Genomic DNA, 15,799 nt, shown 5'->3' with positions numbered 1-15,799 from the left:
ACAGAAGACCAATTGTCTTGCACCCATATGATGTGCAAGTGTTTGTCACATAGGGGAAAGATCTTCAATAACTTGCCAAATGTCTGCAGTTTAACACCGACATTCTGGTTACCTGCACCCATAAAGTAGGCTTAGTAAAAGTGAAAAAAAAGTGAGTATTGCGCTAAAAAAATTAAATGAATGTAAGTAGATGTAATGTGATTGGTCGGGAAAAATTTACAACATCGTATAATGCTTCTTCAATTGATTTGCACTCTCTCTGGTGGAGCTCTGACAGAGGTGCCAATGGTCTCTGCTCGAACTTGCACCCGAACTTGGAATTCTGTTGATAGAGATCCAACATGGTCGCGACTGCAGTGTATCTATATACAGTATATATCGTCTCGCACTTGACCTTCTGTCACAGTTCTATGTTTCATGTATAAATACACACAATGAATGCACTCTGATAAATGACGTCCGCTCCGAAGAGCATTCTGCAGACCACGCTCGATCTTATCACGTGACTTGATGAAATGGACGAGTGACACACCCTCAGACCGCTACAGGCAAATTCGCATTCCCAGACCGTGCGTTAACCTTATACGTTCATGGAATGCAAAGGTCACCGGTTTGTCTCAGTTGTAACATTAACTGACAAGTTTAGGAGGGCAATGTAGTGAGGTTCTAGTTATTATCAGGTGATAGGTCCATTAGTCTTGTCCGTCGGCTGTCATTTACATGTATTATGGCGTTATCAATTCAGACTGAAAAATTAGAAAACATCTCATTTGAATTGTCGCCAGAAATATTATACGCATGTACGCTTGGAGTTTCACCTCGAACTAAACAATTCTTCAGTCATATGACGACGAGGAGTCGTTAGGTGTGTGTACATATTCTGTTAAATATTAAAAACTGGGACAATTCGACTGGTCTTATATTTGACATCAGTTGAAACTTTTTTTAAACGTAAAAAAGTATTTTTTTATTTTTCATTGGTAAATGAATTAACCAGTGCCACAGTGTCGTCATAATGTTCCAATGAATAAGCCATGTCGTTTTTGAGAAAATTATAAACTGTTCAAATTTGTACAGTTTGTTTCTGGCCTAACGTGGGCCATAAAGAATATATATTTACACAGGGTAACATAAAAATGTAACACAATCATCACGATGTATCTATTTTGAATATATGTATGTTTGCTTGAGATTTCACGTCGTACTTAACAAACGTTCAGTTATATGACGACGGGGAGTGTATGTGAACATAATGGGTGTTGTTGTGGCAGGACAAGTCTATGCCACCAAAGTGCTGCCGCCACTGAAGTATCACGCCAAAGACACCAGACATGACGCCCCAGTCACCTTACATGCGATATTATGTTACATGTTACATGTTATCATAATGTTTATATACTCCACAAACCTCTCACTGTTGAGAGCCAAGCGATCTAGCAACGAGTGTACCATTTTTAAAGTCTTTGGTATGACCAGACAAGGGTTTGATCCCGGGTCTCCAGCTTCGAGGCTGATTAATACAGGCAGGTGGAAAGGTGGAAAGGTCTGTCAGCCACCTGCGGTTGGTCGTGGGTTTCCCCCGGCCTGTGTCTGGTTTTCTCCCATCATAATGCTGGCCGCCGTCGTACAAGTGAAATATTCCCCAGTACGGCGTTAAACACCATATTTCATAATATTCAATAATTCATCAAATAAATCATATTAATAAAATACAGGCGCTGACTCATTAAATTCGCTGCAGCCGAGGACCCGTAAAACAACGCAAAAGACAAAACACCAGGCAATCAACAGTTTTGTCTGTTATGTATGTGTTTTTACCAAACCATTCACCAACACAGTGCTGAATAACACTCCTGTGACGTGAAAACGTCATGATTACTCCTCTCCACATATCGCTAAATCTGACTTACCTATCTTAATTACCTATCTCTTGTTAAAAGGGCAGAAAAAAAGTAGTCTCCATGGTTGCATATATAGATAAAAATAAGGAAAATAGTACGTTAACCCTTTACTCAAGCACTGCTCCTGAGCCAATCCCCTGGCTTCGTACAATAGCTTGGCTGTAGCCTGTATAAATTCACTCTCTCTAGTAGGCCTACTGGAACGAATCGTGTCTGTTCCTGACATGCAAATGCTGAGCTACCTCCAGTTGTGTGGGTCCATATCTAGCGTTGGTTTTCACAGTGCGCACAGATGGTTGCTCTTCTGCAGAGGCTTTGTCGTTGACCTCTAGTCAGGTGACGTATCGCACCTCATCTCTGTAGTTTGCTGTCATCTTGCCACATTGTAATTAAATAGAATTGCAATCAAGTCGGGAGCCCTCCGTAAAACAGGGGTACACATCCAATTAATCATTCTTGGGTTGATTTCGCCACGTTGATTGTTGGTGTGTGTAATTGCTCTCGATGTTGGAGTTACTGAATACCGGAGTTGTTATTTTTACAGCTGCTATTTTCGTGACTGGTTGAGCCCCCCACCTCCCTCTCCCCCTTTCCATTAGTAGTGTTTAGACAACAGCTAGAAACGGCGAAAAAAAAAATTTGTTGGAACTACTTTGCTTTTGCTATGGCATCAGAGAAGAACCATGATACGGACCGGACCGGTGACAAACCTCGACATGGGATGTTAGGCATGGTGGCGGAGTTTTCCCAAGACACATCCCTACATGGCGTCAAATTCGTTCTGCAAACTTCTGTATCTACGCCTAGAAGGTAAGTTGACAAATCCCACCTCTTTTTTTAAGAAAAAAACTTAAAATAAACGCTTGACGTCACAATTACAAGCTCGCCATGTGTATAACTGTAGTGCGTTTTTTGTTATAAAGGCGTATATTACTCATGTATCTCCCGTTTGAACACTCAGTGTATTCATGTATGTGGAGGACAGCGCAGGGGGTGGGGGTAGGGGTGGGGTGGTTGTGGGGTTTACTGGTAGACATGTGGCGTTCAGATCATACATTTATATTATACAATTTTATTTTCTCTATATTTTTTAAAATTTATATATTTATTCTTTGGTGACATCTGAAACAAAAACGTTTGAAGTTTTCGATATAAACATGCAGCTTCAATCTAAAAAGCATAATTCAGTTTTGTCAAAATTTGACATTGAATGAATATCTCCGCATATGCTGGTGCCTTCATGTTTACACGTTAACACACTTGAAATATTAAACACGAAACCAGCATATTTCACAAAAAAACGAATATTGCATACCATTTTAATTTATTTATGTTGTGTGATTTAAGTCGTACTGAATAATATTTCACTTATACGGCGGTGGCCAACATTTTATGGTGGGAGGAAACCAAGCTCGGGCAAAACACAGGCTGCTCTAAGGACTCCTTCGTCGTCATACGACTGAAAAATTGTTATGTACATCCCCAATCCCAAACACTCACTCACCCACTCACTCATACACTCTCATTTCTGGCCGCCATTGGTTCACAGTATACAATAGTATGTACAAAATACTGTTTCCGGAATTCCGAATATGAAAGGTCATTTTGATAGGTATTTTGATTTGATACGTATTTTGATGATAATAACTATTGTGAACACAACTACGATTACGTTTATGAACATAAAATGCAGTTCCAAAGTCGTATAAAGTTGTGAAAAATGATGAATCTTTAAATGATTACATTTGCTAAAAAACGTGGTATTTGCTGATGCTAGTACAACTGCGCACTTCGCGTCCTTGCTAAAATGAGTTTTTTTTATGGGTGAAAGAAACAGAGAAAAACACAGACATTAGGCAATTTACTGACGGACAATTTTACACATTTGTTTATAACTTTTTATATAATTTAATTGTTTATAAATTATGCACATCTCACCATTTCTGTTATGTCCACAAAACGCCTGTGACATGTTAACATTGACTTAAACATACAAAAATTGACAAATTCTCTTTGAATGTTTTTCATGGACTACTTAAAAGTCTATTCATCCTGGCACTCTTTATTGGATCAGTTTCGCGCCTCTCGCGCGCATGCGTAAACTCATACCACGACATAAGATCTCTGTAAAACGCACTCTGCCTGGAGTAAAGATCTAATGGTAGCTATCTGTAAGATCGCTTGGCCATCTTCTTAGCTTAGCTTCCATATTAACATTATTTCTGAAAGCTAAGATGGGAAGAATGAGATAGATCTCAGATCTAAACATTAGCATTGCTCGTAACGTATAACAGATATAGCAGATAACCAGTATATATAGTGCCGAGGGGGGTGGAGAGGGAGGGGGGCGTGTTGTAGATCAGTGAGTACAGTGAGTACAAAGTAGGCGACTGCTATTTATTTATTTTTTTATTTATTTGATTGGTGTTTTACACCGTACTCAAGAATATTTCACTTATACGACGGCGGCCAGCATTATAGTGGGAGGAAACCGGGCAGAGTCCCGGGAAAACCCACGACCAATCGCAGGTTGCTGTGAGACCTTCCCACGTACGGCCGGAGAAGAAGCCAGCATGAGCTGGACTTGAACTCACAACGACCGCATTGGTGAGAGACTCCTGGCTCATCACGCTGCGCTAGCGCGCTAACTAAGTGAGCCACGTAGGCCCCAGGCGACTTCTAAACAAAAAGCATAGGAGATGTCGGGTCAATACCTTCTTTAGACGGGGAATTTGTAGTTTCCTCCGCTCTCAGCAAGCGTACAGGTTCTTGGTGACAATAATAAACACTTTCAAAAACTACAGTTGTACTTGCATTACACTAATATGGCGTTCAAACATGTACGCCACACGTGTGAAAGGCCGTTAGAGACTTGCCTATGGTCGATGGTTTAATTAACCGCCATTATATCAGTTCGATATTTGTAATCGAACAGCAGAGGTTTCTACGTTCTACTTTGTTTACAATCAATATCATATCCTGTGATATGTTTTTTGTTTTCTGTATATTTTCACTTCTTTTGTTAGTGATATACCGGTATCAGAACAATGTAGTTTGATTTAACTTGAGAGACTATATATGAAGTGCTAACTTGGATCTTTTTTTCATCTCCTCCCTCCAGAATACTCTGGACAGCGGTTATTTTTGCTCAGCTGGCTGCCTTCTTGGCTGTTATCACTGGTCAAATAATCCATGTTAAAAACCTACCCGTCCTAACTAATGTCGTCACAAGCTACGAGGACAAGCTAGCCTTCCCGGGGGTCACCATCTGTAAACCACTTTCCACAACTACTCATCCTGACCTCGACCCCTTCGAGAATGACGTCTTGATGAACCTCGATATAAGAAACCGAACTTTCTTCACGTCACTTTCTGATGAGGACTACGCCAGAATCGACACCGGTGAAATCTATCAAAAGAGGTTTCTTCTTGAGGACAAATTTCTGCGGTTTTGTGTGTTTGCGCACGTTAACTGCTTACAACTCGTCAAGACAAGCCTCGCGAGAAAATTCCTGTGCGAGAGTGTAAATAGTATTTTACCAGACGACAGGTCATGGTCACGTGATGCGGATGACCCTGAGACAGCCAATAAATCAGAAAGGTTAATATCAATGACCCCCGGTCTGGAAGCCGGCCTTCGACTTGTTCTGAGGATGGAAAAAGAGGATCGCGGTGTTAAGGTGAGCCATAAAATTGCTATTCATAGGTTAGTTTTATTTATTATTGGACGTTTTCTTGAATGTTTTAAATGTTGAACTGAAATACTTCGACTGTATAACTTGGCCTTGAACCAGTATTGTCATAGCGATATCTGATATGGTGCTGGTTAGAAGTGTTTGGGATGGGAGGGGGAGGGGGCGGGGGCGGCTATAATTGTCAGTGGCGCGTTATTGGGCATTTATTATTAATTTAACCATAATTATACCAGTGATTTCTCCCATAAAATTGGCCGCCATTTTACTTAGAAGTGATAAATTCTAAAGTATGCTGTTAAAGAAGTATCAAATAAATGAATGAATAATTAAATAAAAACTTCCAATGGCGGAAGTAGATGTTACATGAACCTACCGACAAGAGGGTAAAGTCATCCTCTACACGCGATATGTCTAGATTTGAGGTAATTCAAAGTTGTTCAACGGAAAGGAAACTCCACATGACGTAAAATCCCTAGGCATATCTATAGTTGATCTATTATTTACGAATAAAAACAGTTATGCATAAACAAAGTCATATATAAACACGACCCAGCCTTGCTGTTTATATTGGATTAATGGATTGCCTGTAGTAAGGCACGAGATAAGTGTGTCTAAATCCATAGTGAGTTTGATAATTCTCCTGACAAGCCGTACGGAAACTGTCCCTGGGTATACATTTATTCAGTCTGGATTATTTTCTCATGCATACAATCTCCTGGGAGAAGACAATAGAACTGGAAGCTTGGCGTAAGAGGAGGCCAACCGTGAGATCTCTTTTTTGGGCCATGGGTAACAGAATATGTCGATCTCTCTGGTTTAAATTGAACATGAAATTTCAGTATTATCGTTAATAGGGATTACACTTTCTGAACATAGCACAGATTCTAGTGCTGAAATTTGGCTGAGATCACAGCGGGTTTCGAACCAGCTACCTCAGAATCAGGCACCAAATCGCCAGCAATACATGTCAACCCTCTAGACCAACAGGCCTTCCACAAAAACAGAAGGTAGTTGACAGCAGACTTTACAGCGAACATACATTACCCCTCTGATGATCACAACTGACGTCACTCTCTTAGGTGAATATATCAGATAGGTACAGATATCATTTTAGAAAGTGGATTAAGTAACAGTATTTATCGTTAACAGGGAATACACTTTCTGAATATAGCACAGATATTAGTGCTGAAATTTGGCTGAGACCACTGCGCGTTTCGAACCAGCGACCTCAGGGTCTGGCACCAAATCGCCAGCAATACATGACAACCATCTAGACCATTCGACCAACAGGACTTCCACGTAAATATCATGTTCGCTGTAAAGTCTACCGGTCAGCTACCTTCTATTTTTGTGGAAGGCCTGTTTTATTTTTCAGGATTTTATGTACAATTTATGTTTAATGTTGTTTTCGAACTTTAAATTATTTCTTTTTGTTTTGACTGTTTTCATAAACCTCTGTTTCCTTTCATTTGCATGCCTTCCAGTTGTCGGTGTACCTTTATCTCTTGTTCATGCACGCCTTCCTGTTGACACAGCACGATTACCAGTTTTCACTGCACACCTTCCTTTTGTCTGTGCACGCCTGCCCATCACTGCACGCCTTTCTATTGTCAATGTACACCTTCCTATGGTCACAGCACGCCTACCAGTTTTCTGCGCACGCCGTCCTACTGCCACTGTACACCTTCCTGTCGTCAATGCACGCCATCCCTTTGCCAGTGCACGCTTTCGTATTAATTTGGCCATTAAACCGGCGTATTCCGAAGATGTTATATCATTATATGAAACCGTCTGGTGAAATAACATGACAGATGTATGGATAATTTATGGCTGTCCATTAATTTGACTGACAGCTGCTTCTTCACGAGCCTGACAAGAAAATACGGGCCGTGAATTCCGAGTTCCTACAGTTATCTCCCTCCAGTGAAAATTACATTGGCGTTAAAGTGTTCAAGGTATGTATGGTAAAACAATAATGCATCTATATTTATAATCAGTTACTTCTGTTAACTGAAGCATACAGAGAAGAAATCGTTTTGAGATTGCTTAATATACGGAACAGACAATGACGATAGTGCAGTGTTCTGAGGTCAGTAAAATTACGAGACACTGTATTCACGGAGTTATTGGAAAATAAACCATCCATCGTTTTTTTTACACATGTTCATCTTTCTCTGCGTGGATTTGAACGTTGCTCTCTGCTTATTTTTAACCGTATCACAACCGTATACAATGTCTTCTTACCGGGGCGCCACTTAGAAGATGCCATGAATAAAACTTCAACAAATCACAGCATATTACCCTCTGGGCTGACCAAGAGTTTGGCTAACCTGATTTTTTTGAGCGCCAGTACTATTGCGGACATCAAGACTGAACTCCGAAATTCTGCGTGCGAGGAGAATCTTGTAATAGACCCTGAGCGATTGAGAGTCATCACAAAAGTACTTTGATTTTACTGACTTGATTGCATAGTTGTCTTTTTATCGCCGTACTGGAGAATTGTTTCATTTATATGACGGTTTATGGGTAGAGGTAACTGGAGTGCCCTGAGTCATCTACAAACTCCGAAAACAACGAGAGCTGGGTTCGAACAAGGGGCATTGGGGCCAGTGAGCCAGTGAGAGCACCACCTAGAGTTTGAAAAAGAGCGCTTAAATTTTAGTACGAACAATGCGTTAAGCGAGATTTAAAAGAAATGAATAAACAAGGGTTTACGTCATATACGTTCTTGTTTTCTACAGAACAAGTTTCAGCCTTCGCCTTACCGAGCATTCGGGGACCGGAAGTGCCAGGTGACGACGGGTGACTTTCGGCACCCTCTGGTTCCCACGGGAAGGTACACTCTTCGAGCCTGCCAGGACGCGTGTGTGATTAAGGGAGCCAGAGACTTTTGCGGGTGTCAAGTGGATTATGTCAATAAGCATACTGAAGGTAACCATGCCATTAAGACGGCTCTGTTTGTTCACTTAAGAAATTGAAATTGTATTGTATGGCACCCAAAATAGCTAATAGCTGAATTCTCCACATGACATCTCACCCACTCACGTTGTACTATAAATATGACATAATTTATCGCGTTTAAACTTACTGCTTCACCCCTGTAGACCACGGGCCTCCATGACCCATGTTAGAGGCTCTCACCAATGCCGTCGCTTTGAGCTCAAGTCCAGCTCTTGCTGGCTTCCTCTCTGGCCAGAGTGGGAAGATCTTCCAGAAACCTGTGGATGGTTGTGGGTTTTATAAGGGCTCTTCCCCTCTTCCCACAATAATGCTGGCCATTGTCATATAAGTCAAATATTATTCAGTACAGCGTAAAATATCAATCAAAATAAATCAATAAACACACTTCAGACCACAGTGTGTTGTCTAAATGAGCTATATAATCAAGTGTCGTCTGGAAAAATTGTCTGGCTCTAGTGTCAGAGAAACCCTTCTGCCAGATGGGCACAAGTTTAGCTGAATCAAGATGGTTTTCTCTGCGGCGGACAAGGAATTGATCACATATTCAAGTAAAACAAAGTAGAACATCATTTTGAAATGTCCGGAACATGCGTTTTTGACTCTATTTTGATTTTGGTCCCATGAACAGAAATCTTAAAGGATGGAATTGAAATTTGGTCTGTATACTTAGGACATAATGGCTTTTGAGTGTGTAAATTTTTATAAGGTGACGTAAGAGGGTTTCAGAGATTTTGGTTCAAAGTACGGCCCATTTTTTATGCCCACCCGATATACAGACACATGTCGTGTGTGGCCTATGCTGCCAGTATTTGCAAACATGCTTTTTGTTTAAATATGGGCCATGCGGGTGAAAGCCAGTTAAGCAAACCATTAAGATGATCTACACTTGAAGAAATAAGTCTGTGCAGGACACAGTTGTTTATTTAGCCACAATTGTAATGAAATAAATCATGTAAACGTATTAGAGTAGAATTCAGATTTGATTTGATTGCTATTTAACGTCATATATACTCAGGCATTCATTAATACGATGGAGATCATTGTTAAAGAGGAGAAAACCCGACGTAAACCAATGAGCTACTGACGAACTTTGCCATGCGCGACGCACAGATACAAACGAACTTTTTACACCGCCCAAACGACATACGAGCGTCAGATTTGTGAACCCTTCCCTGTAGGAAAAAGATAAGATTGATAGCTTCTTGTAACCCCCACATTCTGATTTAAGTACATTAGCTTTGAACTATCTTTCACCATCTTTTTATTCTTACTCCACAGAGAAGATGTGCGATCCGATACGGCTGATCGATTGTCAGATTAAGATGGTAGAGCGATTCCTTAACAACAGTCTCTGTAAGCTGGTTAGATACTCGCTAGCAATTCGCCCTCATTCGTTAGTAACATTCACATTTTGCACGACATTCTGAACAGATCGAGTCTCTGATAACTTGTTGTCAGAAAGTACATGTATCACTTATCTATATAGTTTAAAGACCATAAAGAGGAGTGATTCGCTAAAAATATAAAATGTGAATTTATAAAACACTACATACTGAATACTTACTTGTTTCATACCGCAGATCAATCCACTTTCATATCTATATCTCATATGCCATGTGGGATTTTTTTTATACATGTATGTATGTTTTTTCCCACGAACTAATGTATGCCCTAGTTCGTGTTGTTTGGAAAAATCTGGGTTCACAAAGATTATATCAGTATCATCATTCTAGTTAATCGTAAATTGTTGATCAGAAAGAACCTGTTCCGGTACGCAATGTATTTTTAACACTATTAGGGGGGATGATGTACGACATAAGTTACGAAAACATAAAAGCTATACGAAGTTTCTTATAGGTAGCTGGCCTTAATTGTAAGACAACACCCCCTATAAAAAAGGTACGACAACATCTATATTGCCAAGGCCTGATGAAAGTTGATTCTGTCTTGGTCTGCCATTTTAGCGGTTGCCGTATGCGACTGTCCATTACCGTGTGAAGACCTAGTGTACGACACAACCCTTTCTTCTCGCCCCATAGGAAACGAAATGGATAAGGACAGGTAACAATTTAAAGTACAGCAACTCTGTCAAATACTTTCGGTTCTTTTGCCGTTGTGTTCCACGCGCCTCTGTTTTCTTGTGGCATGGGAAAACTAACAGATAACGACGAGTAACAAAGTCCAGTTGTTTCAAAACGTAACGTAAGAAACAGGGATAGGTATCAAAATCCAACAACTGTGTTTCAACCCGACTAGTTCCTTGGAAAACGTAACAGATAAGGAGAGGTAACAAAATACTTTATTTTTTATATTCCCCCTTAAAACACAACTCTGTCATTTAGTCCCATGGGAAACATAAGAGATATGGACATGAAACGTGTAAATCCCAATACACATGTAAAAGGCATCTAATTTTCTAGGAGGAATAACGTCCTTGTCCATATCCACTTTGAGCGCCTGAAGATCGTGTCCACAGAACAAGTGCCCGACTACACCACCGGCGACGTGTTTGGTACTGTCTGTTTTATTATGTATATTACTTATTTATTATTTATTTTCATTTTGTTTTTTTAACGTCTTATTCAATACTTTCACCCTTACCCGACTGAGATTAACTTTATGGATGGAACAAACCGGAGTGCTCGGGGTAAACAACTAGCCCTAAATAGATACAAAATCAATTCTGATTGGCTCGTGTGACAGTTAGGCTGGTCCAGGTTATGCCCTGCCCACGCAAGGCAAGACTTTTATGGCAGGCTGCGAGTTTCAACCCAATACACGTATATATGTATTAAGTTTTATGAGGCAATTTATACACATATATATGTAATACGTTTTATGAGACAATTTATACACACACATATATATGTACTACGTCTTAAGAGACAATTTATTTCCACCGACCTTCACGTAAGACCACATTAGTCCGCGCGTTAAGACGCGCGTGTTTCAATCATAAGGATGTACTAGGGTTCAATTCCGGTGACGCCATTAGTTCAGTCTAACACCGTTGATTGAAGACTAGTAGTCTTTCGTCCATATGGCGTACACATACGTGGCAAGTATAAAAGTTCTTCAGTAACTTGCCATAGGTCAGTGGTTTACCCCGGTCTAACTGTAATCGTATAATAAGTTTAAGTGTGCTTTGGGTTCTTAATGATTCATTAGCTATGTGCACATTAAAGTGTGGCTTTAAACAAAAATAAGACAAATAAATATATGGTTAGAGTATCTTACTAGACAGTGCTACTCACGACCATGTTTCGCGAATGTATTTATTCATTTATTGGATTGGTGTTTTATACTTTAGTCCAGAATATTTTACTTATACGTCGGAGATCAGCATTTTAGGAGGAGGAAACCGGGTTAAGCTCGGGGGAAACCGACGACAGTCCGCAGGTTGCTGGAAGAGGAAGCCAGCATGAGCTGATGCCATTATTCGTTGTATGTTTTACACGTTTGGACACAGTCGCCAATTCTTGCTTGATACTGCAGAACGGCAATATCACGTTGATTAAGCTCGGCTTACAAAAATCATAATCACTCTGGTTCCAGAGTGTCGACTTTTTATCTACAGCAAGCAACATGCATGACTTGGCGCAGCTTGACCGTCTAGGGTGTCATGTCTGGTGTCTTCTGCTAAGCTTTCCAGTAAGGCAGCATTGCCGATATGTCGGTATAAGAAAATTCCTGCTACAAGCAGAAATTATGTTGAAAGCGACATTAAATTCTAAACGAGGGAATCAAATGATTTACGCCAATAACAACCAAATATCTTGTGGCGATGAATACATATATGTTATTTGTCAGCTAAACACTAATGAAATAAATAAACAAAATATTTGTCAGTTACGCCATTGACAACAGAAAACAGTATGTTTCTTGTCTTCTTGTCTTCCCAGCGTCTATTGGCGGTCAGATGGGACTGTTCCTTGGTGCTTCCATCATCACAGTGATAGAGATCCTGGAGCTGACAATCAGATGTATGTATGGCTGGATGCGGAGAGACTCGCGAAAGACAACCAGCCGGGCGGACGTGAACACGTAGCAACTGTAAACTTGCGAACGACAACCAACCGACATGTACAAGTTAACAGGTAGAGACTTGCCGGACGGACTTGGACAAACCACGAGGTTTAACAGGGCAGAGACTTTGCGAACAACAATCAGTTGTGCGTACATAGCTAGTGCTGGTTGTTTCGTTCGCGTTGCCAGTTGATCAGCCGTTGGCGGTACTGGTGGGTGAGACGTGGGCTGTGCTGGTTGGCGCGTTGACAGTCTTGTTTGGTGGGGTGTTGGCGGTTGTCTGGTTGGTGAGGCATTCACGGTGCAGGTTGGTGGGGTGTTCACAGAGCTGGTTGGTGGTGCGTTTGCGGTGGTGCTTGAGATTAAAAACTTTATAATTCATTGTGCGATAATTTTGGCACAATTAAGATATGAAACACTGATGCCACTAACTCTGCGTTTTTGGGACCCTCTAGCAAAGGCTCTAAATTGGAAGAAAGGCCGACTTGGGAAGCTCTTTGAGCTGTTAAACTCTTTGAATTGTTATACTCTTTTGGTTGAGAAACAAATCGAGTTGGGCAACACGCCAAACTAGGAAACGCTTTTCAGTTGGGAAACAGCCCGGGTTGGGGAAACGCTTTGAATTGGGAAACAGATCAAATCGGGAATTCTTGGAGTTCGGAAGCAGGCGTAATTTGGAAACGTCTTGAGTTCGGATAGAGGCTGAGATGGCAAAAGCTTTAAGCTGTGCCGAGCTTTGAAAAGCATGGCACACATTCTGTGGAGTTGTGGGCGAATATGCACACGTGTGCACCACCTTTATGTTTTGTAGTTGATTAAAGAGTGATTACGCTTAAATGTGAACGTTTACACATTTTTGGTTATTTTCCATACACTGCCCCACAAATATGAGTGTTTTTCAACCGGTCTTTTAATTGCTAACGTCTTTGCCTTACTAGATAACAATACTGTTGTATCTAAAAGATTCAATTTGTTGTATAGGCCTGTGTTTTTCTATGAATATAGGTATATAATATATGTGTCGAAACAAACATTCGTATACCAGCCGCCAATCAACATGGACGTTCCAGGTCAACAATCGCAAGTCCAATTCCAAAACCGACTTTTAACCCAGCCCAAGAACTAAGAAAGTATATAAGGTACGAAAAGAGGACGGAATCACGGAAAGACAAGCAGTCAACAGTTTTCAGTGGTGTACGAGGTATGTTCTAGGCAGCTGAGTGAAATCAATATTCAGATCGTGTACCATGCTAGTATATAACATGTCGATAACAAAATGTGTATCTCAGTTGCACTGTGATTGCAACTGTTCATATATCCAACATGGCAATCTAATTCAACACGATGAATATACGATATCTGAGTGATGCTATAATGTATTTTCATATTGCAACTGTTCTGATTATTCTGTTAAATATAACACACACTTTGTATTAATTCAACGTAAAGATTCTACTAGAGTAACAGGATATTATGTTGAATATGACGCAGTGCTGTGTTATAATATACAGACTAATACAGTTATACAGATAAATTTTTTGAGTGTAATTCAAGCTTAAATGACCGCTTGATTTGGTTTCGTACCTTCGCTTCGTCTAAGCCGGAGGAGTTTATAAGATACTGTACATATTTTATGGAAAGAGTTTACATGGCTTCCTTGAATACGTCTTTGTGACAAACCGAGCCAAATTAGGGGCCTATTCGATTATTGCATATAATACCGAAGTTATTTCAATAAATTATTAGGATGTTAATCGCTACTACAGGTGCATATATTACCGAAGCATAAATTATATGGTATATAATGTAATGTTCTATGTCATATGCATGAAAACTGTTAGGATGGATGCTTTTGATTTTACAATGTACATGTATATAAGGCTATACCAGCTCTTACAAGAGGTACTGGAACAATGTATGTAGAATTGTTAACAGTGGATCTATTAATATTTCATAAAAATATTGTATCTTATCTTATCGTGTCTTATCTTAGTTCTGTTTATTACTTCCACTAAGAAAGTTAGAAACTAAGAAACGGACAGACAAATAAACGTCGACCTATATATATATATATATATATATATATATATATATATATATATATATATATATATATATATATATATATATATATATATATATATATATATAGGCCGACGTTTATTTGTCTGTCCGTCAGCGAATTGACAAGAAAAGTTATTGCAGGGATTTGGAGAATTTCTATGCGCAGATCAGTCAAGGGCTGAAGACCATGCCATTAAATTTTCGTGCTAAGCTGGATTCGCGGCACCGGCCCGGATAGCACAGTTGGTATCAATCCTCAATCCTTGATCGAGTCACACCTAAGACTTTAAAAGAGGAAGTTGTAACTTCCTCGCCTGGCGTTCAGCATGAAAGGGATAGTGCAACGACTGGTTGACCCGTATCAGTATAATGGCTCGGGCGGGGCGGCTTACTTGCCTTCGGTAAGTCGTCTCAGTGAAGCAGCACTAAATAAAAGAGCGGTGGAAATCCGTCCTGCAACAAGGAGGCACATTATACGTACATGCACCCTAATGATTCCTTCGTCGTCATATGACTGAAAAATTGTTGAGTACGACGTTAAACCCCAAGCACTCACTCACTCTGGATTCGTGGCCAAGAGTTTTTGTAAACGAAACTTCACCATTTACAGACATGATAAACATGCTTTTTGTCTTTTTTTATTCATTAGCACTGTATAGTTAAAGACGTACAATATAAAGAGTAAAACCAAGGTAGCCACGACAAACTCCTTAAGATTCTTCCTCTTTGATTTTCGAAGTTCAAATTAGGACACATTTGTCTAAAGATAACATTGACGACGTTGACAAAGTTTTGATTTCTACCTCCCCCCCCACCCGCCCCTTCCAAAATGATGATCTTATTTCAAATTTTGACTTAAGCCACAAACGGTTTTGAGAAATCGGCCCCAGCCCCAGACCTCGGGCCAGGATGTTTAGTCCACCTTTGCTTGTATAGTAGGATAGTATCTATATTTAGTTTGCCCCCTCGGGGTGCCTTCTGGTTTCGGCGTGGGACATTTGAACCAAAATGCTTTCACTCACGCATGGGAATGCGGGCCAGTGACCAAAAGGCAAGGCCACAGCCTATCTTATTATTTAAGATTTTCTAAATGAAGATTAATTTGAATATGTAAGAAGTGGCGAGTAGGACGTGCTCTTCTCGGCCCCCCCC

The 15,799-nt window shown here is 40.2% G+C and overlaps 1 protein-coding gene across 1 annotated transcript; it reads left to right on the top strand.

Annotated features, from left to right (window-relative positions):
• The first annotated feature begins 2,565 nt into the window (after positions 1-2,565).
• LOC135463331 (acid-sensing ion channel 3-like) lies at positions 2,566-12,605 on the top strand. Its single transcript, XM_064740592.1, has 8 exons — positions 2,566-2,711; positions 5,023-5,581; positions 7,450-7,551; positions 8,338-8,527; positions 9,836-9,910; positions 10,522-10,618; positions 10,978-11,069; positions 12,460-12,605. The coding sequence occupies exons 1-8, from the start codon at positions 2,566-2,568 to the stop codon at positions 12,603-12,605; spliced, it is 1,407 nt and encodes a 468-aa protein (XP_064596662.1).
• Positions 12,606-15,799: the final 3,194 nt, after the last annotated feature.

Source organism: Liolophura sinensis, chromosome 3 (assembly GCF_032854445.1).
Source record: "Liolophura sinensis isolate JHLJ2023 chromosome 3, CUHK_Ljap_v2, whole genome shotgun sequence".
Classification (NCBI taxonomy): Eukaryota; Metazoa; Mollusca; class Polyplacophora; order Chitonida; family Chitonidae; genus Liolophura; species Liolophura sinensis.
This window is presented reverse-complemented; position numbering and strand designations above follow the sequence as displayed.

What these genes read in the sequence shown, in the direction of transcription:
- LOC135463331 (XM_064740592.1), top strand. Translation starts at nt 2,566, where the DNA reads ATGGCATCAGAGAAGAACCATGATACGGACCGGACCGGTGACAAACCT. An exon ending in AAGAGGATCGCGGTGTTAAG is followed by an intron (nt 5,582 to 7,449) that starts GTGAGCCATAAA and finishes TTTGACTGACAG; the next exon opens with CTGCTTCTTCACGAGCCTGA. An exon ending in TGTCAATAAGCATACTGAAG is followed by an intron (nt 8,528 to 9,835) that starts GTAACCATGCCA and finishes CTTACTCCACAG; the next exon opens with AGAAGATGTGCGATCCGATA.